Raw genomic sequence first — 26,608 nt, 5'->3', positions numbered from 1 at the left:
CCACACGCATTCATGCAAAAGCTACCAAAAACAAAACCTCCTTTTCTGAGGTAACAACTTCTTGGTTTATACACCTCCTGATCAACAACAACTGTTAACCCACACGGAAAGTACTTTATATCAAACAGTCTTCTTTTTAATTCTTGAAGTTCTCATTGCAGTAATTGAAAATCAGTAATCAGTGATTTCATCAGTGATGAAGTCGCCGGTTCACTAACAAAGAGAATGGCTTGAAGCATTAATATGAGCTGAGCTGAATTAATGTTCCATTTTTTACAGAACAAGGCTTAACTGCAGACAAACCAACAGTAATATGGAACAAAAATCCTTGTGAGGTTATAATGGTCCAATTTTACCTTGTTTAATGGAAAAGCTATTGTCCATCAAATTGTACAAAGGATAATTACAAAAGATGAGGATATACCTCCACAATAGATGCTGATAAACTCTCTACAGTATAATTAAAGCTAGTTACAATATCACTTTACCTAGTTCTTTTCAAATTCTGTTCTCTGTTCACAACTGACTCAGTGTGTTCTTCTATTCCCTCTGGACAACCATGTTTACTTCTTCGTGTGTGCTTTCTTGTCTGTCACTTAAAAGTCAGTTTTGTTGCTTATTTCTATGAGAAAGTTCTGAGTTTTGGAAATTGAGATTCCCATCCAATTTTAAGACTGCTTTTACAATTTGTTAGAATTAAAAAATCAAAAATATGCTACTCCATATAGACTGAATATGTTTTCTTTTTCTTGTGTCATCTGCAAATCTGTGTTGTTGACTGTATCTTACCTGCCCACATGTATTCTCTCCCCTGTGACCTTTTACTTACCTGCATCGAGTCCCTCAAAGCCTCATTATGTTTCCTGTAACTGCATGTACCTCTCTTCAGAGGGACGTGCTTGAGTGTTCTGGCCTTTCTAATTAGCTTTCATGTTTCATCTGCTTATATGATTGCATGCTGTCCATATAACTACAGATACAGTTGAGTGATGTGTAGCTGATACTACCCAAGACATTATAAGGAAGAGAAATAACACATATTGTCAAAAAAAGACATATCTCATTATTTTTTAGCATTTTTGTCTTTGCTGATGCCTCATCTGAAATGGTCTCAGTGGAAGGTTAGCTGTCAGGAAACCATTCATAAGTAAGGGAAGCAGGGAGAAAAGGCTGAAGTGTGCCGAAGGCTGTGTTGAAGATTATATGTGATACAAAATATCGAATTTAAACCTTGTTATATTTAAGCCTTGTACACTGAATTTCCATGTTTGCACATTTCAATTAATCACAGAACCTATTCTCATTTACATAGCAAAATGTAAAGGAAATATGCAGCAATGCAAAGAATACATTTTCATATAATCCAACCAATAACAGAGAAAGTGATATACTATTATAGGGTTTTCAGAAGCGTCAGCTTTCCAACTAGATTTCATCTTTTCTGTCGATTGTATTTGTAAATCAGTTTGTAATATTTCAGACTATTTAAATAAAACCCAACTGGAAAGTTTAAGTTTTAAACCCTTTGAACAGCAACGTTATTACACATGCATGGCACACAAATCACATTCTCGCAAACCTATGTATGTATTCCTGAATTGCCTTTGTGTATTTTTTTCTCTCCTTAACAGCTTTTCCTTCTCATTTCTTCCCTCACACACTCACACCCAGCATTATTCTGTTATTCAAATACACAGCATGATTTAACTCTTAAACACGCTGTCTCTCTCACACACATACCAAAATATCTTGAATTGGCTTTGCCTTTGAGCCTTTGCCTTTTCTTTTTTTTCCTTCTTGAGACCAGTTGCTCAAACCCTTAAGGCCTCACTGTTAGCTGTACAGAAAAATAGAGATGGAGCAATTGAGATGAGAAAAAATTCCAGCCCATCCTCCTCCTCCTCTCTGCACAGCTCCTCTAAGAAAACACTTTGTTTGTTTCAAAGGATGCTGAGAAGCTTGGGCAGCAGATGTGAGATTTTGTGGAAAATGACAAGTAATGAATCTCTTCCACAGTTTTCTAGTCACATAGTATATGATGTTCTGCTGCCTCTTATGCGGCTGATTAATCCATGTGCCATGGATGCTTCCTGTTCTCCCTCTTAAGTCTGTACATAAAAAGAACATTTAGAAAACTCCATTTATGCTAAAATCTAACACTGAAACTAATGAAATCCAATATAGTTCTATTTACACATGCATACCTCATTGAAACTGGGACCAAAATGCTTCTTATCACAAGATGTTCCCTGGTCTCTCTGTTTTGTTACAGATTTTCTTTCTTGCATTTTAGCATTTATTTGACAGGATAATATAGAGAGTAGATGGGAAAGCAAGGATGGAGTAGGGAGGGAATAACACAAAAGAAATGATTTGGGGCAGACTTGAACCCAGGCCTCTACAGTTGCCTTTGGCATATGGATCGTTTGCTCAACCAGTTAATCCAATCTAGTCATTGTATTGCCCTGCAAGAATTCCCGGTCTTGTTCTTCAGAAAGGGATGGAGCGACGTGACTGCATGTGTGATTCAAATCATGAGGCAGGTTGTGAAGTAATTGTGTACACTATTATGTGAACACTATGACTCAATCATTGGATTGATTCATAATGGTAATTCAGAAAAGACTATTTCATACCTTCTTGGAACTATCATCCTCTTCTTACTGATAAAGAGCAATTTTGCAGTTGTGCCAGTACTCATTGAGCCAACTACAGGGATTTACCATGGCAAAATAAGAAATTAGAAGTGTGCTTGCAAAGGTGAACTAGTTTACAACAAAAGAAAAGAGCAAGTAGACAAGCAGAAAACAACATTGGGGGAGGTCTGAGAAAAATAGAGAATTAATGGATGGCATGGAGGGGAGAGACAAACGAAATAAGCTGAGAGAAGAAATGGGTGAAGTGTGCCTTCTTTCTTTTACAGTTGCCATGGACACCAAGAAAGCTGAGTTACTGCTGTGTGAACCTTTTACAATGAAAAACACATATGCACAATAAAATGCCATCATAATTGTCATCACCTATGTCTCTCCACTCCTAAAACTCCCACCTCCTTAAGTTAAAGAAGAAAAAAAAAGATTTCACATAAATGGCACACTATGGGTTCCTGTTATCACAAGGCATTTGGGGCAGGTCAAGTGAACTCAGCATACATCTGCTGAGTTGGGTCCTCAATTCAAATGAGGTAAAACTAACAACACAAACACCACAAAAAATCACTGAGAGGGAAAAAAGGGATGAGCGCAGCACATCATTTGCAAGACAGCAGTGCAACAGGATAAATGCACTCGTTAAGAAGTTGTGTTTATCTTTGATGAGAGCTGACTGCTGGGCTCTTTATTCTTGGTGGAACAAGCAAGAAAATCATCAACACAGCAAGCCCATTTATCTGTCATTTCTCTCACCCTGTCATCCTTTTCCTTCAGAATTTCTTTTTCCTTTGTCCCTTTTAAAATTATAGCTATCAGCGTGTTTGAGATCTCGAAGCTGTAATATATAAATAAAAAACTATGTATATAAGAAAACACTATTTCCTAACTACTATCCCCCCCCCACCTCCACATTCCCATTTACGAGTTCTCCCCAAACATCAATGGATCATTTCATATCATAGAGGAGATTATTTTTCATTAAATGTCATTAGCATATATGTCTTCTGTGGCTTTGTGTCAGGGCATTACTTTATCTACTCAAGTGTAATGATGTGAATTGTATAACCACAAGGATTATATACCATAATAAGTGAGCTTTTCTTTTGTTGAAATTAACTCAGCAAAGGTAAAACTAACACCATATCACGAAAGGGTATAGTTAATGAAATACATGAGTGACAGCACATCACAGGTTATCCAAAGAGAACTACACTCCAAAGTTATAAAAGTGTCAGTTGTTTAATAAATTTTTTTTGTTTTGTTTTTTTGCATTTTGCTTATCCTATGCAAGTTGACAGGTAGGAGAGAAACACTGTTGTGCAACAGATGTTCTTTTTTGGTTTGTGGATAATCAATATTGGCATTAGCTGTCCCATGAGAAATATAGTATGTTTTGCTGTTGATTGTAATTTAAAATTAAGCAACACGGAAAGGATTAAAAATAATATAAAACAAAGACAGGGCGATACATAAACACATCCTACTTGAATGTGTGGGCACCCATACTGTTTCTGTCTGTGGTAATGGGTTTTAGAGTTTCTTTTCCACTATTTGTTTTTTGTTTTCTGAATACGAGAAGTATGTAGTTTTCACTTTGGAGTTTCAAACATTTTTTTTCTAAAACTTTATGTAGTGCTTGGGCTCCTGACAAATCCCTAACGGTCACAACAACACAGCTTCCGTTCAACTCACTGTTACGTGCAAAAAGAAAAAAAATCTTGCTTCTAGCCTGAGCAGTACCCCAAAGAGTTGTATGTGAGGATCAAACAGCTGGAACGGACATTAAACGGTTTCTACCCCAGCTCCCTAATCATTGTACTATACGATCCATCCCATGTGTTAATAGCTCAGGCAACTGTCCAGAGAATTCGCAGGAATGAGTGAGCATAATGCATCCTGCCTCCTGCATGCTGCGAGACCACTGAACAAAACCGCACTATGTGTTTCCAGTACTTACACCTGACCTGGAGAATCTACTGAGCGACGTGTGAGAAACTTCAGAAAATGCCGAGACCGGATCGGGGAGTTCAACGAGTGCAGAAATGGGCAATAGATATAAGGTGGAAAAACCTTTATTTATTTATTTTACAGAATCTGTCACAGCCAACTGAAATCGCCATGAAATCCATAAATCGGGTAATTCGAACTTACATTAACAGCTGTTTCACGTCATTCAGAGGTTGCAATAACTAGTCATAAAAATGAGGGCCAATAACCCAGCTTTTAAAGTGGTCATTCAAGTTGGCATGGCAACTAAACTGCTTGGTCCCCTGTATTTCCTGATTCTACGTCCAGTCTTTGACAAAACAAATCGTAGATGTCATTGTAGCAGTTATCTTGACAAAGATAAGATGGCACCGGGGGAAAAAAAGGTATTTTAAATTACCTGCAGCAGGAACTCCAAGTGAATGGTGCGTTTCTTGAGTTAATTTACCAAACTTGTAGGCTTTATAAAACATTTAAAATGTAAAAGGGTAAAGTGATTTCACAAAGTGGAGGGGAAAAAAGAAAAAAAAACATGTCATCCTCTGATTGGCCATGTGCGGGCACGTAAAACCACACCAGCCTCATCGGAGCAAAGAATAGAGGCATGCTATCGGTATTAGTGCTGGCAAATCCAGCTATTTCTCACTGTAGTGAAGTGCTGCTCAACTTTCCCGGCGATCGATACTGTTCGAAACCTTAAAGATAACGGATTACGGCCAACCGGACCACCTTGTGCAAAGACACTCCGTGCACACATTTTCAGCACGTTGGACAGCGCACGGCGCCGCAGAGGCGGTGCGCGGATTCAACCGGTGGCTTTCAACGAGCAGAGTGAGGACCAGAGTGGACCGTTTGACTAAATGCTGTACAAAAACTCTTTTTACGTCACATGTCTGATAGGATTTTTTTGCTTTCTGCACTTGGACTAGTGTTTTTCTCGTTCTTCCTAATACACGGTGTCTTTGTCGATTCCATCGTGTGGGAAGGCGTGCCGAGAGTGGCTGACTCTTGAAGCTGTTTGCTGAGTAGCGTGGAATAGGTGACTGTCAGGCGGGAGGAGTGGTGTGGTGGTGCCTAAGAAACCTTCCCTTTATAAGGATGCTGGTGGGAAATGCCTGGAGACAGAGATGACGAGATTTGTCAAAAGGCGCTCGAACTCTTGTCAGATCTTTGTTCGAAGGGGGAAGTGCAGAATGAAAACTGTCGGGATTTTATCTACTATTTCCGAGATCTCGCCAGACCACGCTACACGGATTCAGGTGAGGCATCATTTGCAAGCTTGATTCAATGGTTGCACTAAATTCAATGGAAGTGAACTCGCATATGACTTCTTTCACTGAACATCGCACGCATAAAACACACTATAGGTGGTCCAAGCTTGGCTCGACTACTTCACGACGAAGATTAGTCTATAATATCAAAGAAAAATTAGACTTGTACATTATTTTTTCACATTAGTTAGCTCACCGATCCGGTTAAACTATGCATTTTTCGAGGAAGTCCATTTTTTCTTCCATTTTTTTTCCATTTCTATCACACGAGGTTGGCGTAACATCGTGTAGGCTAGTCTCTGAACACTCATCAGATATGTTTCACTGGATGAGTTGCCCTGCATCGTGTATTTACTGACGTGTCACAAACATTGAGTCATACTACTTTGAAACTTTGCCTCTTTTTTTTTTTAAATTCTTACCTAAAATCTCAGCGCGACGTGAAGCATTTGCTTTTTATAATTAGATTTAGAATTGGCCACTCTCGCTTCATAATTATCAACACTTAGGGTAAACACATTCGCCTAAATGGCATGCATAAATTAGTGTCTGTGTGCATGTGTGCGGAGGAGAGAAGGAGCGAGCGAGAAAGCGTTATTTGGAGGCGCGAGAAAGCGTAATTCCTGCACATATCCACTGCATTCATTCTGCTTCCATAGTTTGCATCAATGATTATTCATCACGTGACAGGACTTTGTGAATTGTCAGTCTCCTCCAACCCCCCAGCTCTCCCTTCTGTTCCTTTCCACTTTACTTCAACTATCCCCCAAAGTCCCAGCTCTCTTCTTGCTTCCTCGTTCATCATATAGGCCGATCTTCTCTTGTCTTTTACACTGACACTTTCAAAAGTGAAATTATGTGGGTAGCCCGTGGGGCTAGCTATCAAGAGGGCTTACGGGTTTAATTTCTGTTCCAGCTGGCATATATCACTCAGCGTGATGGAAGAAAGCCATAAGAGAATAACAAAGGAAATAAGTACAAGGCAGAGGACAGATACAGAGGACAGAGCTAGAGTCGAAGCTGGGGGTGTACCGCTCATATTTATTTTTTCTTACAAATATGCTAAACATAAAACATCATTTTGACTTCAGATTTGACTTAAATCAATTACGTAAACATATTTACAACTATTTTCTCAAAAGATCATAAAATATCAAGGATCAATGAAATAAGAACTGGAACATGAAAGAAAAATAAAGATGTGTAACATGTCTTTTAATGGATTAGTCACCCACTTGGAAAGATACCTTTCTTGACACTCTTACAGAGAGTATGTTGAGAAGTTTAATATCAATCTCAATGACTGTAGTCAATCAATCAATGCCTGTCCTGCTGAAGCCAAATGCCAATTAGCTTAGCTTTAGCAGGAACAGAAAAATGTGTCTTCCACTGTTCAAAGCACATATCACAGCTTCTAATTTTTACACTTTAAAACTAGCATGATTATTTAACAGACTGTGGCAATTAATCAGCTTTAGAGATACGGGTAGGAGGATTAAGTTACCTTGGAACAGAGTCAGGTTTCAGAGTTTATGAGTGCAGCTTTATATTTAACAGATATGTATACGAGTGGATTTAGTCTTTTCATCTGTCAATAAAAAAGTAAAAAAAACCAAAAAAACAAAAACATATTTGCAGAAATGCAAATGCAATCGAATGCTTCATCCTTTACAACATTGGGGACAACCAGTTGGAACCACCTACTGTACATGTGTAACATATTACATTTCCAACAGTTTTTACTTACAGAGAGATATTCTTAGGGAAAATAACAACATCCCAGAAGTAGACATTACATATATTGCCTTTTCAGCACTTGCTTGCCTCCTACACTTTTGCACCTTTGAAGGTCCTGTGCACTAAAATTGGTCCACCCTCTTTGTTCCAATGTAGTCTTTAAATCCCTCCAGATGTCTATAGCTTCTTCTCCACCAGGCAGCATTTGGGCGGCCTGCCAAACCGACTGTGGGCTCAGCGTCCTCAGATGGCAAGTCCCTCAATTTCTCCACATTATTCTCTCAAATCACACATACTCTGGTATTCACTGAATTTCACAGTGCAGAAAGGACAGTTGGTCTGTGTTCCTGTGCAAGGTCTTATGACAGCTCCCACACACAGAGCCAGTCCTAATTGCAGGACTGTGGGATTTGGAGGATGGGTTACCTTACCAACAGCATATAGTGAAAAGTGCCAAAACCTTTATTGCCAAATAAGTACACTTTTGGCTGTTTGGACTAAAACAGTCATGCAACTGATGTGTAGTCTCATTAACTTTTATCTAATACTCTTACCATGACAAAAAGTCAGCCTCAAACCCTTAATTTCAAGTGTGATCTTTACATTAGATGTGTCAGGTGTGATTCAGCTCATCACGAGTCCTCTCATATTTTTAAAAGCAGCTCTTCTTTGTAGTATCAGTCAGACCAAACACTCAAGACAGACTGAAATCAGCTCTAAATCTGTGCCCAGCTCTGTAAGTGGGAGCAGAAGTTTATATGCAAAAATTCTAAAGTTCATGATTATTAATCTCGCTCATTAAAAACAAAAGAAGAAAAAAGTGGATCTTGACAGGCACGGTGTTCTGTTGCTATAGCGTGCAATTAAAAAGAAACAAAATGAGAGGATTAAATGTGATGAGTTCAGGAAATAGTTTCCTTCTACTAAACGTAACCTGATATCTGTCAGCTACAATTCGGATTAGTGTACAGCTTTAACATTTCTAATATAAGCTACTGTTTCTTGGCTGCTGTCAAAATAAAATAATGCATTCAGTCCAACTGTGTAACAGCAAACGTATCCAACAAGTCGATTTCAAATGCTACATCTAATCGAATGCCTTGTGTTGCAATGAAATTTAAACTTATTGTAGAGCCATTAATGATAAATAAATTATAATGATAATCCTGTATCTCATTAATCCACTCTCTGTTTCATTTAATTGTGCATTAGTTGTACATTTGTTGCTAGTGTCTAAGCAGATTCTCTGTTCAGGTATTCATGAGGAGAAAGTCTCCTTGATACACATCATGATTATTACCCTTTTGTTAAATGTATCACCATACCAATCACTTGATTTCCTGGAGGTTTTATAGGCTAATAAAATAACATGCTCTGCTTAACAGTAATAGGTTAATCAGGAAAACAATCATTGCTTTCTCTAAAAACTTCACTCATTGTTATGACTAATGTACTTAATACAGATTACACCAATATTACACTTTTGAGGTTTTTTCTTTTGAAAATTTTATTCCAGTCTTCACAAGCCTGATTTGTCTTCACATACATGAAGGGACAAAGGATATGTCTGCTTTAATACTATGGGCAAATAATAGCCTGTTGCATAGTCAGCACATAAACTGGGAATAATCTGTATCGCTGCCCTCGCATAGCCAAAAATAGATATAGTCAGGTGGATACAGCAGACTGGTTCTATTCAAAACACTGTGCAAGAGCTTGGGCTTTTCAATAAGCAAAATTACCTCAAAGATGAAAGACCATTACATTAAATAAATAGAAGTCATGTGTTAAAGAGAGACAATGGGGAACTAGTTACAAGAGGGATTTGGGAGTCAGTTTAGCTGGTATCAAAGCTTAGAAGAAGCAGCGGACAGTGGCAGAGCAGGAAAGCTCAGGTGGACACCCTGGGGACTTAAAGGGTAGAAACAAGAGACCTCTGCTGGTGGGCCAGAACAGAAGAGGTCAGGCAGATGGACTGAGCAATGGAGACTGACGTTGCAGAAGAGTTCAGATGGTTCTGGCTGTCGGCTAAGGTGCTAGACAGGATGGTTGCTGGAAACCAGAGTCATCTTTAGTTAAGGGAAACCAGAAGAATCCTCAGTCCTGGCCAATGAGAGGATGGCATTTGGAAAGGGGTGCAAGACAGGTGACTGCGGTGCTGGGAGCTCACTGGAGCGTGGCAGTGTAGAAAACCATATGGAATAAAAATACGAAAACTGCATCTAATTACCCATTATCTCTATTGGTTAAATCAAACATACAGCACATATTTTATAAGGTCATGTGTATAAGGACATGATATACTTATATAAGTGGCCACTTTCATTTTTAACATATGATATAATGTTTTGCCAATTCTTATGTAATTCTTATAATTACAGGCCATGAGATGGTTGTGAAAGCAGACACTTAAATTAGTCAATAATAGTATGACATACAGCATTAATAGCAGGTTTTCTGCAACTAATAGGGGAAAAAGGGACTTCAAAACTATATGTCTTGTAAGACATGCATAACCTGAATGGTTGTGATCAAGATTTTCTAATTCTTATTTAATGTGATTTTTGAAACTATGGTGACAGGGGTGCATAGCTGGTCAAAATCGTCACATACAAGAGATGAAGAAATAACTGAATGATGAGTCTTGGTAGCCCCGATAATACAAAATATAAGAGTAAAAGGGAAAAAAAAGACTGATGACCATTAATGATGCACTGGAGACGGTTGTTAACAATGCAGTGGTAAAGCACCATGTCAGTATGTGTAGTATTTTTTTTAACAGTCAATACACTTGGCCGTGTTATGAACAGCATTTATTTCTTCTGTTATCTTGGTGATGAACAATTAAAGTAATTACCACTTAATCATTTTTTGCCTCACAAAAGCTCAAGGATGGATAAGAGCTTAGGGAATGAGGGAATTCAGCATATAGAAAGTGTAAGCCTTTGATATTTCCATAATTACACATGCATAACAGCTTTAAAATCTACACAATCCCAGATGCGTACTCCATCCTTATTTTATTTTGACCTTGTCATTGCCCCTGGGATTGGTTAGTTTTGAAGGTTTGGATTCTTGTTAAATATTATATAATGCTGGTTTCTTTTCTGCTTTCACTGCTGCTGTTTTTAAATGTTTGTGTTTTTGGTTCCTACTTTGGGTTTAATGTACTTGTGATTTATTTCAGTTATGAGATATTATTGCCTTTTTAGTTTCTGTCTGGAGTTGATTATCATTTTTGTTTTCTCACTGTTTTCTTGTGTGCATGTTGAGTAGGTGTTCTGGATTGTTTCCTGTTTTACTTTGATAGTTTTCATTGGTTGTTTTAATTCATTTTTTTTTCTTTTTCTTTTACATTTTGTGTCTAATTCTCAGCCAGTCCAGCATTTGGATCCTCGTCACCGCTTCCTTCATGACAGACCCATCCTAACTTAATATCTACTACTAAGACATTAGCCGACATAAGGAGTTTATAAGATTGTTCTGGTCTGCTTCAGTGACATTACATCATCAAATAACGGTGCATGAAAACACACTGTTCAAATTCTGATATCAAACAGTATCTCAAAAACATGACATATGGGATTTTCAAAGCAAAATAGTGTGCATATCTGTAACACCAATTAGGATGCAAACCAAGCCAACTTTAAACTTTAATTAAAGCCTCAATTAATTTTTATGAAAATTACACATGCTGTGTTTGAACTTGTGACATTTAAAGTTCCCTACAGAGCCACATTTCTTCTGTTTGGTATCTCAGAGACTCCAGCTGTAAAACATGGTTAAATGCAACCTTTTTTCATATCTTCCATGGTCTTGATTGACATTAACAGCACTTTTTTAATAAGACACAACATTATTACATGTTTTTAAATATCAGTAGAATTAACAAATTTCTGGGGTTAATACATCTAATATATGTGAATACATACATACCCTTACCTCAATTTGAGGCAAATGGTTAATACTCCATGGGGTCGTTATGATCACAAACAAGACTTCAGGTCAATTTATTTTGCTTATAACAACAGTTGTCTTATGGTGCTTTATATTGTATGAGGTAGAAGACCTTAACAATATTAGAGAGAAGGAAACAAGCAAGCACTTGGTGAATGTGGAGAGGAAGAACCTCCCTTTAACAGCCAGAAAGAGGCTCGGGGACATTTGCAGCTTCTGGAAAGAGGGAAAGCAGAACAGTGAAAACAGAAAAGTAAAGATCATTTAAGAAAAGACTGGTAATAGTAATGTAACTTAGTATATTATCACTTTTTGGATGAAAATTCATTTTACTTGCAATAAAGTTGCAAAGTTCATGTAATTATTTCAGAGTCATTGCAGCAGTTTCTATTTTTTTTTGTGCTTTTGCTTCTTGAGAGCAGAGATGATTCAGATGCCCTTGATGACTCTGTTGCTTCACACCTCATCTCCCTTTCCATGGTGACTTGCACACCCTGGGCTGGTGTAAACAAATGCAATGCACTGAAGAATTATTCAGTGTCATGCTTTGAAACTATGAACTTGATAGATGAAGACCTGGATTGATATGCTGGTAAAACTTTTTATACTCCCACTGCCATTACTCCTGCTGTTGCCCACAAGTACTGCTTATATATAATCACACAGTTTATGATGCACATGTGTGAACAGCAACCGAGTAGTAACTTTAATTTTGCAAAGCTGTTATCTTTAGAGTGACATCTTCAGTTTGTTTATACGTGTTTTGTGGATCCACAGATTTAACAGGAGAGTAGCTGTTAGGAGCCCTTTAAACTCCTACATGTACCAGTGTAGAGCAGCTTCATGAGTGATCTTGTCCTTGAATTTTGGGATTTGATAGTATTTCTCTTATAAACTCATCTGTTTTCAGAATGTTTTTTTTCTGTTTTGTATAAATTGTGACTTTCACGCCTTCCCTCCGCATTTGTCAAATTGTTTTTTGGTTTGTTTTTTTACCACAGACCATATATAACAGCCTGTAAATGTTTTTCTTGCAAGCTGTTTTTTATACCCTCTCATTTATTTACATGATAATATACATTAACCACACAGGCAGCATGAAGCGCCTCGGGTTTAGCACTTTATAAAACTACTGGGAACATTTTAAATTCTTGCAATTAATGTACCTCACTGACAGTTTCACACTATAAATTATACTCACGGAAGAGAGTTAATCCTGCTTTCTTTTCAACGTTCTTCATCGGTTATTCTTACGGAAGCCAGGAGAGCTCACCAGACTCAAATAAACATCTACAAACAGACAAATCCAAGCAAGTTAAAAAAAATGACCTTCATCAGTATGACAATAGCTGCTTTGCAAATACACACAAGAAAAACCACAAAGCAAAAGTCAAATGCCATGTGCATGCTTGAAAAGAATTTCTGAATTGTCATGTTAAAATGCAACAAAAATATTTTAACTTATTTTCTGAAAACAACAACAACAAACCAAGGGGGTCACACTACCCTTAGAGTGCAGATATGAGCCTCCATTGGATAGTTAAATACTGCTACTACTACTGTACATAATTTTGGTTTTATTGAGCATTCTTTATGAGAATCTGTTAGAAAAGAAAAATTATAAATCCAACAGGACCTGTAGCTGTGTACCTAACATGTTCCTCATGCAGTATTTTTAAAAAATTTATTGAGTAACTTAATCATGAAATGGTTATATATGATGGTGATATCAAAAAGAAGACTTATTCACTGTCAGATATTGTTCTCTCTTTCCAGACATATCTGTGAGTCTGCTGTCATTGGTAGTGACTGCCTGTGGCTTGGCCCTCTTTGGGGTCTCCCTCTTTGTTTCATGGAAGCTCTGCTGGATACCATGGAGGGAGCGTGGGCTTTCCCCCACCACCAAGGAAGCCCATGGGCACCTCAACCCGACTATGAGCCCTCTGCCATCACAGCCTGCACCCAGGCAGCCAGTTTACACAGCTGTGGACCCCCCGATGCACAACCGCCGTGAATCATCACATTGTTCCATGGCCAGAGAGCCTACTCCTGTGGCATCTGTTGTTTCAGTGGAGGCTCCTGTGACTCCTGTATCACCACCACCTGTGGTCATGGCCACACCAGAGGCAGCTATGAAGATCAGCCACACATCTCCAGATATACCACTGGATGCCCAGAGTAAAAGCAGGGAAAATGGAGTTCACACTAACCCCCGAATGCAGAGACAGACCACTGAACCCCCACCTTCTGGATGCTCAATGTCTGAAATAGGGTCAGTATGAGGTATTTGTTGATTTATGTGCTCCCATAAGATATGCTGGCCTTATTTTCTAAAAATCCCCTAACAATTATGATCTCTGTTAAAATCGCTAACATTCAAACTACTAATTGTTTCTGCTACTTTTCCCGATAGGACAAGAGAGCTGAAAGACAAAATGACTTGGACTTGACTTTAATAATGACTCCTGCCAACATGTTTCATATTTTTACTTTCTATTTGTGCATCAACTAATACTTACACCTTATTTATGATTAGGGTTAGATAGTTCAGAGGCTTGGTTGAAATGAGGATTTTGTTAAGTGTAGGTGTCTGAAACATGACTAAATGTCATTTGCAGATGTGAGTATGAAAAACAGAGACATTATAAGGCAATAATGAAACCAAAACAACAATTTCTTTCTGCTAGACTATAAAATGTATAATACAGCACACATGCGTACACTATGTTCTTGAAGTGAAAAGCAGCGTTGGCACTAGATATAAATTATGATATGCAGAACAATCCATTATGCAAGTTACTTCAAAAAATATGCAGTTGATGTTTTAACATTCCTTCTTTTCATTGTGTTAATGTTGTATGATTTTGTTTTCTGTTGATTTCTTCTGTGCACAGTCAAGGGTCCATTCGTAGACACATGAACCTCTCTAACCCAGACTTCAACGTGGCCCAATTCCAAAGGCAGGACTCCCTCACCGGAATGGGCCTGGGCCTGGGCCGCCTCAAACCCGAGCTCTACAAACAGCGCTCCCTTGAGGGGGACGAAGGAAGTCGAAGAGACGGAGGTTGTGGGCGCCTCCATTTTATCCTCAAATATGACTGTGATCTAGAACAGTTAATAGTTAAGATCCACAAAGCAGAGGACCTCCCAGCCAAGGACTTCTCCGGTACCTCTGACCCTTATGTTAAGATCTACCTGTTGCCCGATCGAAAGACCAAGCACCAGACAAAGGTGCACCGCAAGACACTCAACCCTGTGTTTGATGAGGTCTTCCTGTTTCCTGTGGCATACTCTGAGCTTCCTACACGAAAGCTACACTTCAGTGTCTATGACTTCGACCGCTTTTCACGGCATGACATTATTGGTCAAGTGGTGGTGGACAACTTCCTGGATCTGGCAGATTTCCCCAGGGAGACAAAACTCTGTCGAGACATCCAGTATGTCTCCTCGGTGAGTTTGAACGTTCACTCAAAACTATGTCATATTTACTTAGATCTGCCAGATTATATTTAACTTTTTCCCACAAAGGCTGTGTGTGACAGCTGTGTGGAGAGTTCGAAATTTGTCCCTCTGTCTCCCACTGGCAGTACAAAGTACTGAATTTTTTTTCTTTTATCACTTGTCAGGTCTGAAAAAACAGGACAAAAATTAGTTGATAAGGTGATCAGGCCTGTTTTTGAAGACTGATGTTTTCTTTTACTTTGCTGTCTCTCTCTGCTGTGGAGATGAAAAGACTTTATAAAAGCATCTGTTTAATAACAGATGTAGTGACCCTGAGCGTAAAATGTTACTACACAAGACATCTATGGCATCTGTATTGATATTATATGCTTTTTAAAATTGCCTTTACATGCCCAGAGAATGATTAGCAATAGATTTTTCATTAAATATGTTTTTTTGGAAGGAATACTAATTTAAAAAATGTGCATTTAGAACAGTGTTTAATACTATACCTTCCTTTTTCTTTAACAATCCTTGATGCTGCACATATTACAAATAGATGACACAAGTGAAGGACTGAGGCATTTTATTAGCAATTACTTTTACTGCATCTGCTCCCACCTATCTAAATTCAGTTTGCTCTGCTGGAACGACCTGTTTACCATGAGTAAATTAAATCCTTTGAGACTTTTTAAGGTCAACAGGATTACAGGCCTCTTGCCATGTTACCTTACTGACTGTGTGCTAGTAAATCTCATTTTGTTAGGACCAGTTTCTGTTAGACCTATAAAGTGAGCATACAGTTGCACAGAGAAAAAAACTGTCAGTGTATGTACGTCCTTATAAGAACAAATGTGTGTGAGAGAGAAAGAAACGGAGAACAGGAGAAAAAAGATATTAAAAAAAACTGTGAAAACTGGCTTGGGCACAAGACATACGTGCCATTTTTCTTTCTTTCTTTCTTACATTATTAGCTATTTAAGATCTTTATAATGTTTTTCACTGTTCCTGCTCATCTCCTTTAGAGGTGAAAGATCCCTGACAATACAATACAGCACTGGTATTTATAGGTTGGCCTGTTTTATTAACAGGCATTTCATTTATTGAGCTTAAACAGCTGTAACATGCAACTGATCCCTATATTCTGTTTGCAGTTGATTGCAGGAAACAGTTTAGGCAACAGAACTCAATAAAACAAGATCAGTAAAGCACAGCTGTGTAAAGGAAAACTATTGGTTGAATTTAGATGAGATCAATTCCCAGTCACTATGTTAGTTATGATGCTACTTGTGTAAGGGCATAAATCTTAGTTAAAACATTGCCACATTGCTTAATAAGCAATAAGACAGTCCAACAGGAACAGCCGTGGTGAGTCAGTCTGGAAACTGTAATAAATGTTTACTGTGGAACATAGTTAACCTTCTCATCAAAAAGATTTTAATAAGATGCGGAGTGGCTTTGCAACTAGACTTACTTTAGCAGTTCTGCAGCTTTCTGAAATCTTTCAGAAAGCACAGTGTTGCTATAACCGAATGTACTGCACTTTTCTTTAAAACAATATTTTGACCACTGCCGACCTTTAAGAATGAACTGTTTTACAGACTCATCTCTTCTCAGTTAATTCTTCTCATCTTAAGAATTAACTTTTGAGCAAAACATGAAGCCAGTTCAACAGCAGACAAAAAAAAGCATGGGAGTATTTGACTGAGCAGCTGTATGTCTATGTTGTGCATATGTCTGTCTCTTGTTTATCTAATAAGCAAATCATCATCTGCCTCTGTTGGTGTCCAGGCTTGTCTGCTACATTGCTACATCTTTTGCAAATGTCTGCACTGCAGCCATATCATTTTTAATAAGGAGAGCACATTAGTTAGCAGAGTTTGTGTGCCTGATGCACTGGCCATTAGTAATGTAAAACAAATTGTTATGCTTTCATCTCTAGTATAAGGAGCTTCATCATTGAATTTAGATTTTCATTTCACAATTATACTTTCATTCAGATTAAGAACAGTAATACAGATGGGAGAGAATCAACTAAATATTAAATCGAACACCACGCGTTGTGGTTGTTTTTATTTGTTTGTTTTTTAATGCTCATTCTTTGTTAGAACTTCATTACACGCAACTTAAGATTGCATTATCACACATATTTATTGTTTATTCACAACAGCAATATGTAATTAAGTAAGTATTACTGCATATATACTTATAATCCCTGGTATTATTTCAAAAAAGTGTTCACTTTTCTGTATGGCTAGCATGCTTTTATATTCTTCTCATCAAGACTGCCACATTTATCCATGCATTTTATTGTCTATGGTAAAGGCACAGTGATCAGTTTTCTTTTGCCTTTTTGATCTCGTCTGTTTCACCTCATCGAAATTTAGATATGTGGTGTTATTTTGTGCTTTTTATTGCTGTGTCAGTTTAAATTATGACAACGCAGAGCTCAAATTTGTGGCATAGTCCACGCCTGTCTAATTTGCAGGCTACTGATAGCAGCTAAGGTTTTAGTGCATAAAGTCTCACATACAGTGTGCCAAAGACCATTAACGGCTTCCTACTCATGGCCTCTAAAAATACTGACAGAATCTCTCTCTTCTTTCTGTCTTTACTCTGTCTCTCTCTCTTTATCTATCTCTGCCTGCCTTTTTTTTTCTCAACATGTCTCGGTCTTTGCATAAACAGACACGGACACACCTGTTTTAACCCAGCTGTGACGAAGTCATCAGCTGTGTCCTACTTTTAGTATGCAAACAAATTGTTTAAAGTAAAACAAAAAAGAAGTAGCTTACTCAGAAAAAGTAACTAGATGTGAATGCATATTATACGCAGTCTGTAGTGCTAATGGGTTCTATAGAGTGCTCAGAATGGCTGAGATATTCACAGACAGTAAAATAACAGCTTTTGAGGCAGAAGATACTGGAAAACATAAAAGTGAGAAATGAAGAGGGGGGAGGAGATGCCGAGAAAACAGCATGACGATATACAAGCATGCCAGATAGAGCCTTCGGGGGAAAATGCTCACAAAAAGTATTGGGATTGTTTTGATCCATCAACATATGGATGTTTACTGGGTCAGTGCACTTTTGCCCTGTTTAACTGATTGCTAATCAATGTTGCCTGGTTGGAACAGAATGGTGTGTGACGGCTGGTTGATGGGAACCAGTGATTAACGGAATCTGGAATTCTCACATTTTCACACTGTTCAGTTTTTGTCAGTTTCACAGCACTCAGCTAATGCACACAAACAGAAAAAAAACAGAGTACACACAGACTCTTACACTTGCACAAATGCTTGTTCTCAGAGATTGGCACAGATGCCCCACACATATATCCTCATAAATGAGCTAATTATCTTTGGACACCAGTACATAGACAGGATATTCTGTAACCAGTGCACAGAGCTTATTTGATAGAAAATAAAGAATTATCATTAAGTCTTGATTTCCAGTGGGACTGGCCATATTGATGTGTCATTGCCAGATTTGAGCTTGTTTAGCTCTGCAATAGAAGCAGATTGTAGATTAATGAAGAACATGTGTTATTTTTACTGGATTTGAGAATGACAGTCTCAGTATGAACAAAAGCTGTATAATACATTTGATGGTTTGAGCTTTTAAATACAGAATATACTTGTGGCATACCAGCCTGATTATCAGAAACGCTGAGCATGACATTCAACCTGCAGATGTTACATGCTATTTGATGCCTAAGAGGTTTTGCGGAGCACGTAAAACACAGTGCTAATCTCTTTCCCACCTGTATCACAACTATTAGACCATGAAGCATGTAAAACAGATAGTTCTGGGATGTGGGATGCATTTTCTGGAGGGTTTTTTGAGTTAATTCATCCTTCACATTTAAAAGCCTTGATGAGTACTTGATCATGATTGTAGCAAAATATACAAGTGCAATTCATGGGTGATCTCGCTCTCTCTCTCTCTCAGAAAAAAACAAAAAACAACACAGAAATACACACTAACAAAATGCCAAATCACAGAGTTTCTCTAGCTTAACCAATAATAATAATAATAACTCAATAGTGTCCAAGTGTGTGTGACATTCCTAAGACATGCTGTAGAAATTGTATGCCAATTGTATGGATGTCCCTCTTGATAGGAGATTTCTGCATCTCCCTTTTCACAGATACTTCTAAAACTAGCACTTAACATACATTATACTTTGGATACCAAATTAGTTATTTTGAATATCTTAATTTAAAAGGCATCTTAGCATACATAAGAGGTTTTTTTTCATTGCCCTGCTGCTGCAAAAAACATTCCTACTTGGTCTTTGTTACTTTTAGTATGAGAGTTTCATAACAATACGGGGCAAATCTCAGTCTTAGATTTCTCAGTGCAGTTGAGTAATTTGATGTCATTATCACAATTAATGAAGCAGCAAAGTCAGTTGATCCTAAATTTTCAGTGTTGTTGTTTTTGCACTTCAGTTGAATTTACTGAGCTTACCTTTGTAAATGATCAGATGATGATGATGAGTTGATGACACGTGCTTTGAAATACCAGCACAATCTCACCAACATAGCAGCAGATCAGCAAGAGATTCTACTGTAGGTGTCTTTACCACACATATTTGTGTGCTTTCCTGGTTCGCACTTCTTTTGTGGAGTTATTTTAAGCACTAGCGATAAGTGAGCAGCAGCTGAACTGAAGCCTCTGTGCCGGGTGAAATATGGGAGGCTTTAATTAGAGCAATATGACAGAAAATAGTATTTGTAGAAAAGTTGTACACTGTAAATAAATGACCAGAATAATACACAAACTCATTTTAGAGTAAATATTTTTGTGTGTCTTTTAGGATAATGTGGACCTTGGGGATCTGATGTTTTCACTTTGTTACTTGCCTACTGCGGGCAGATTGACCATTACCATGATAAAGGCTCGCAACCTCAAGGCCATGGATATCACTGGTGCATCTGGTAATTAAAATCTGATACTGACTGTGAATGCAGCACCCCACTGGTATCCCAAATGTAAATCAAGTTAATTTTTCTTGTTTGTGTCATTTTTTATAGATCCATATGTGAAAGTTTCACTGATGTGTGACGGTCGCAGATTGAAGAAGAGGAAGACATCAACAAAGAGGAACACTCTGAATCCAGTCTATAATGAGGCCATTGTGTTTGATGTCCCTCCAGAAAACATAGAGCAGATCAGCCTTTTGATTGCTGTGATGGATTATGACCGGTTCGAAAGTTTCTATAGAGTAGTTTCTACATCTTTTGCATGAGTCAATGTTTAATTTATACTTGCTGCATGGCAAAAGTGGATAAAATATATTCAAAGAACATTTGTAAATATTTCCTCAAACTCTTTGTCTCTGTAACATATTGTCTTGGGTGGTTTGCTTTTCACACACAATATGTAAGACATTATTATTTTTGGAAAGCATGGGAGGACTGATAATATTTTTCTTTCTCTCTTATCCTCCTGGGTCTACAGAGTAGGCCATAATGAGGTCATTGGTGTGTGTCGAGTCGGCAATGATGCTGACAACCTCGGTCGAGATCACTGGAGTGAAATGCTTACATATCCCCGAAAACCTGTCGCCCACTGGCATCCTCTCGTTGAGGTGAGATGACGTGTTGACACACACACACACACACACATATACAGTCAGGTCCATAAATATTGGGACATCGACACAATTCTAACATTTTTGGCTCTATACACCACCACAATGGATTCCAAATGAAACGAACAAGACATGCTTTAACTGCAGACTGTCAGCTTTTATTTGAGGGTATTTACATCCAAATCAGGTGAACAGTATAGGAATTATGACAGTTTGTATATGTGCCTCCCACTTCTTAAGGGACCAAAAGTAATGGGACAATTGGCTTCTCAGCTGTTCCATGGCCAGGTGTGTGTTATTCCCTCATTACCCCAATTACAATGAACAAATAAAAGGTCCAGAGTTCATTTCAAGTGTGCTGTTTGCTTTTTGAACCTGTTGCTGTCAACTGCCAGGATGAGATCCAAAGAGCTGTCACTACCAGTGAAGCAAGCCATCATTAGGCTGAAAAAAACAAAACAAACCCATCAGAGAGATTGCAAAAACATCAGGCGTGGCCAAAACAACTGTTTAGAACATTCCCAAAAAGAAGGAACGCACTGGTGAGCTCAGCAACACCAAAAAACTAGGAAGACCACGGGACACAACTGTGGTGGATGACCAAAGAATCCTTTCCCTGGTGAAGAAAACACCCTTCACAACAGTTGGCCAGATCAAGAACACTCTCCAGAAGGTAGGTGTATGTGCGTCAGAGTCAACAATCAAGAGAAGACTCCACCAGTGTGAATACAGAGGGTTCACCACAAGATGTAAACCTTTGGTGAGCCCCAAAAACAGGCAGGCCAGATTAGAGTTTGCCAAACGACATCTGAAAAAGCCGTCGCAGTTCTGGAACAACATCCTATGGACAGATGAGACCAACATCAACTTGTACCAGAGTGATGGGAAGAGAAGAGTATGGAGAAGGAAAGGAACTGCTCCTGATCCTAAGCATACCACCTCATCAGTGAAGCATTGTGGTGGAAGTGTCATGGCGTGGGCATGTATGGCTGCCAGTGGAACTTGTTCTCTTGTATTTATTGATGATGTGACTGCTGACAAAAGCAGCACAATGAATTCTGAAGTGTTTCGTGCAATATTATCTGCTCATATTCAGACAAATGCTTCAAAACTCATTGGACGGCGCTTCACAGTGCAGGTGGACAACGACCCAAAGCATACTGCAAAAGCAACCAAAGAGTTTTTGAAGGGAAAGAAGTGGACTGTTTTGCAATGGCCAAGTCAATCACCTGACCTGAATCCAATTGAGCATGTATTTCACTTGCTGAAGACAAAACTGAAGGGAAAATGCCCCAAGAACAAGCAGGAACTGAAGACTGTTGCAGTAGAGGCCTGGCAGAGCATCACCAGGGATGAAACCCGGCGTCTGGTGATGTCTATGTGTTCCCGACTTCAGGCTGTGATTGACTGTAAAGGATTTGCAACCAAGTATTAAAAAATGAATGTTTGATTTATGGTTCTTATTCTGTCCCATTACTTTTGGTCCCTCAAGAAGTGGGAGGCACATTTGCAAACTGTTGTAATTCCTACACCGTTCACCTGATTTGGATGTAAATACCCTCAAATAAAAGCTGACACTCTGCAGTTAAAGCATGTCTTGTTCGTTTCATTTGGAATCCATTGTGGTGGTGTATAGAGCCAAAAATGTTAGAATTGTGTCGATGTCCCAATATTTATGGACCTGACTGTAGATATATATATAAAATTCCCCTCTCGCCCCTGAGGGCGGTCTATGCTTCACGCTCGGGTCCTGTACCAGAGGCCTGGGAGCTTGAGGGTCCTGCGCAGTATCTTAGCTGTTCCTAGGACTGCCCTCTTCTGGACAGAGATCCTACTTGGGACTCACTGCACCTAGTGCTCCGATTATCGCTGGGACCACTGTTACCTTCACCCTCTTCTCTGAGCCCCTGATACTTCTCCATCTTGCACTCCGCTGTTATGTGCTGAATTGTCTCAGGGGCATCTTTACACAGCCTGCACCTGGGGTCTTGCCTGGTGTGGTAGACCCCAGCCTCTATGGATCTTGTGCTTAGAGACTGTTCCTGTGCCTCTGTGCTGTCTTTCAGTCCAGCTTTGTCTAACCATTTCTGGATGTCAGCCACTTCATCTATGTGCCAGTGGTACATACAATTCAGGGGCCTGTCCTTCATTGATGGTTCCTCCTCTTCCTCCTCTTTCTTGGGTTTCTGGTGCTTGAGGTATTCAGGTCGGTTGGGCCATCTTCCTGAAGTTTAAGCAGTATAAAATATTTATAACATAAACATAATGATAAAAAAACATTTATCATTAATTGAGGTTAGAGTTGACAGATGAAAGAAAAAGAAAATGTAAGTGGGTAGGAAGCTTATCACTGTCCAGTTATTAAGGCACACTGAGCTCATTACTATTCACTGATACTGAAGTGTGTTGTTACAATGCGGCTGTGAAAAGATTTTTGGTCAGTGGTAAAGGGAATATGGTTGTAAGCTATATCAAAGTAAAAAAAAAAGAGAGGATGTCTGCCATTTCATGGAAATCACTTTATTGCCAGAATTGACAAGAAGCCTAGAAAGCTCAAAAACATTATATATCTGATTTAATCATTTTCAGTGAAAAAGAAAGTGGCTCTCTCCAAAAAGTCCACAGATGGTGATGCTATTTTATGCGAAATTGCATATCTGTGTGTGATGGCTAAAATATAACCTTTTCCACCACAGATCAAATTGGCTGCCAAAGTTTCCATAGCAATGTAGCGCCTTCTGTAAAATTGTTTATTTTTCTACAAATACAAGCTAGTTTAGAACTTGTAGTCATCTTTGTAATTTACCAGTATGACTTGGCCTTATACCATTGTCTCTGAGATTATGATATTCCTAATATTTATCCCAAATCCTTTTTTTTTATCTGTTGAAGAGGGAAGGTAGACATAGCGGACAAAGCACTGACACAATACAGCATGTTTTGTGAATGGCAAAATAGATATCCTTCAGGTTAAAGCCACCGATAAAACTCATGCACTAACTTTATTCTAGTGTGGAGTGAAACTATTGTGAGTTTGAAATGTCTAAGCTACTTCTATTGAGTGAATGGTAAGGGTGTTCAATTTCTTATATGTGAACTTATCCATAGAGCTTCATAAACCAAGATAGTTCACTACATTCATACATACATTCACACTACAAGTTCAGTGCTCCTCTATCCAGCAATATCAAAACACCTACTGAACCCTTGTTCAAGTTATAATAATTAACAGACGTGACCATTTTAACCCATGGAAATTAAGAATATTTACACAGTCTAATAGTGTCTAGAATTTACTATACATTTTAGGTACACATCTACATCTACAGAATGATTGGGATGACCTATGAATTTTCAAGTTCCAATAGCAGCCTAAGTTTAGTCACAGGCTTTTCAGTGACATTAGTCATCATCTGTGGATGCACTCAACATACAAGTCCTTTACTTGGAAAGTCTCCAAGCCTGAAAATGTGCAGGAGCCATTGTGGGGCAGTAGGTTCCATTTTGACAAAAATATCTCCAGGCTTTATATTTTTCCTTCTTCGTTTCATTTTTGCCTCTTCTGCAGCAAAGGTACGTATTCATGTACCCATCACTTCCTGCGCACTGAACCTTCTCTCTATGGATACACATTATTTCTTGAATAGCCCAGTGGTAAGACCTGTTTACCTTTCATAAACTGAATATGATGTAGTTGTTGAGGTTATCTGAGAATATTTTCTCAGATAGTAATACTGCTTTGACAAAACTGTGTTTTACAGGTTACAAATACATACCTGAACTGAGAATCTTTGGCCAACCTCCATGCAAATGACACTCTGTGCCCTCTCCACAGAAGATAGATGTTGTAGCTGAGATCAAAGGGTTATAAAAAAGTTAATAAACAGCATTTAAATGTCTGATTTGCAGCATTCCCTTAGTTGGTAACAGCAAGGGGTGTAAGATTGGTTTTCCCAAGGGATGAAACTCCCCAAGTGCCAATAAGCACTTGGGGAGTTGGGAGAAAGCAAAAAATTCTATTTTTTGCTTTCGATGTAACATTTATTGCTCTTAGTTAATGATCGGGCTTCAGTTTGTTCATTTACAATGATGGTCAACCTAATAAGTTACTATGCCAAATTCACTGAATGCTAAAGAAACCATAGTTATCCTGCCCAATTTTGAGTCAGTTTATTCTCATGCTACTCACAAAACAGTAAAGTACTCTACTTTTATGCTGTGAGGTTTCAAACCAAATGAACCACTTTATCTATAAAAGCTTTTATCCTTTCACTTGGACTTGGCAAGAAAAAGGTGCCATAGAAAAAACATCTATGCTAATAAAATTTAGTGAATGCATAAATAAACTGACCTCCCAAAAATCAAAAAATGAAATGGCAGACATACAGTGTTTGTTTCACTGCCCAATTCATCGCTCTGTAGGTGGTGAGTACATTTGTTCCAAGATAAAAAGGTAGGATTGGCTCTAGATTTATTTGATATCATCGTACATCTGTTTATATGACTAATAGAGATGGAGGTTTTTTTTGTTTGTTTGTTTTTTTTACACTAACTATCATTGCAATCTTTCTGCTTTATTCACTTGCAGTACCAGGGGACCACAGGTAGTAGCCAGGGAGGATCCTGTAATTCTCTGAAGACACCTCCTTCTCCGTAGCCATGAGCAACAATTCAAATAAGCCGAAGGCTGTGCTATATGTACCTTTGGGCAGATGTGATACAGAATTTTGCTCATATATGGTCCTAGAATAAAAAAAATAAACACATGCATTAATACCTATGGAAAAGAAAGACACAAACTGTCTCGAGCTCTGCTCTTTTGGATCAGTTGCATGTTGAATGACTGCAAAGATGGATGTTTTTTTTCTATGATGTTCCATAAGAAAAAGAACCAGAAAAGGCAGATATTTTAGGTCTGAGCTGTTCCTGAGTTTATAAACTCATTGCTCTTTTTTTAATAGTCTTGTTACTTGTTTTAATGAGATGAGTCTGTAATTGCACAATGTACTTACAACCAGTTGAACTGCCATACTGTTCTCTTTTTTTTGGTTGTGAATTGGTGCATGAGGTCATGTTTTGATGGGATATCTTCTACTTGTTTGTTGGTTTTTGTTTCTATTTTTTGAATAGGATGTATTGTTCTGTCAGTTGATGTGCAGTGAAAGTTCATTTTTAGGCAAAATACCTGTAAGTAAAAGTATGTTAAATGTTATGAATAAAAATTATTCCATAGAAAAATGTTCATCAGTTTCAATTCAGTTAATTTGAATGTGAATTAGAATTTCATAATATGCTAGATTTCTATCATTTTAGCAACTATAGTACACAACACTAGCTCTTCAAGGTAAAGTAAGTAAGTAAGTAAAGTTTATTTATTAAGCGCTTTTCGGAGACAGGCAGTCACAAGTGCTGTACACAAAGGTTAAAATAAACAGAATGTTAAGTACCAAAATAGACAATATAAACAGTACAAAAGGTTAAAAAACCAAAACAAAACAAAAAAACATCTGGTTAATATGTTAAACAACAAAATAATGAAATTAAGAGCAAAACTGTGTTAAACAGTATACAGTAAAATGTATTATTTGTAGAATATGTTTTTTTATTACTGTTTAAGATTGGTGTTTTAGAGCACTAAATATAAGACAAAAAGCTAATGCAAGCACATTAAAGTTTTGCATATTATTTTATTTCTAAGGTTTTACATATCAGGACATAATAAACAATTATCTAGTCCTCATCAGGTCTTAATAGTAGATAAAGGCAACCAACAATCAATTAGATTGTTTATTATCATTCATCATTTATAACAAAAATGAAGCCAAAATGAAGATGCAGCACATAAAAAACATAGTTCACCCCATGAATTAGAAGCATATGGAACCACCTTTAACAGCAATAACCTGTAGTAAGTAATTATTTTCTATATTTTCTGATTTTTTATGTTTGGCTTAATTAATGTTTTAA

The 26,608-nt window shown here is 38.0% G+C and overlaps 1 protein-coding gene across 2 annotated transcripts; it reads left to right on the top strand.

Moving 5' to 3' along the window:
* Nucleotides 1–5,493: 5,493 nt before the first annotated feature.
* Nucleotides 5,494–25,636, top strand: syt9a (synaptotagmin IXa). 2 transcript variants are annotated; one of them, XM_063500098.1, is made up of 7 exons: nt 5,494–5,896; nt 13,379–13,874; nt 14,497–15,052; nt 19,865–19,985; nt 20,082–20,253; nt 20,509–20,638; nt 25,230–25,636. In XM_063500098.1, the coding sequence occupies exons 1-7, from the start codon at nt 5,749–5,751 to the stop codon at nt 25,296–25,298; spliced, it is 1,692 nt and encodes a 563-aa protein (XP_063356168.1). In that variant the 5' UTR covers nt 5,494–5,748; the 3' UTR covers nt 25,299–25,636. The 2 variants fall into 2 exon arrangements, with proteins under 2 accessions (XP_063356168.1, XP_063356242.1); XM_063500172.1 differs by lacking the exon at nt 25,230–25,636 and having other exon boundaries at nt 20,509–20,647.
* The last annotated feature ends 972 nt before the right edge of the window (nt 25,637–26,608 follow it).

The sequence above is a fragment of the Pelmatolapia mariae genome, linkage group LG1 (assembly GCF_036321145.2).
Source record: "Pelmatolapia mariae isolate MD_Pm_ZW linkage group LG1, Pm_UMD_F_2, whole genome shotgun sequence".
NCBI classification, from domain to species: Eukaryota; Metazoa; Chordata; class Actinopteri; order Cichliformes; family Cichlidae; genus Pelmatolapia; species Pelmatolapia mariae.
This window is presented reverse-complemented; position numbering and strand designations above follow the sequence as displayed.

What these genes read in the sequence shown, in the direction of transcription:
- syt9a (XM_063500098.1), top strand. Translation starts at nt 5,749, where the DNA reads ATGCCTGGAGACAGAGATGACGAGATTTGTCAAAAGGCGCTCGAACTC. An exon ending in TGCTCAATGTCTGAAATAGG is followed by an intron (nt 13,875 to 14,496) that starts GTCAGTATGAGG and finishes TTCTGTGCACAG; the next exon opens with TCAAGGGTCCATTCGTAGAC. An exon ending in GCTGTGATGGATTATGACCG is followed by an intron (nt 20,254 to 20,508) that starts GTTCGAAAGTTT and finishes CTGGGTCTACAG; the next exon opens with AGTAGGCCATAATGAGGTCA.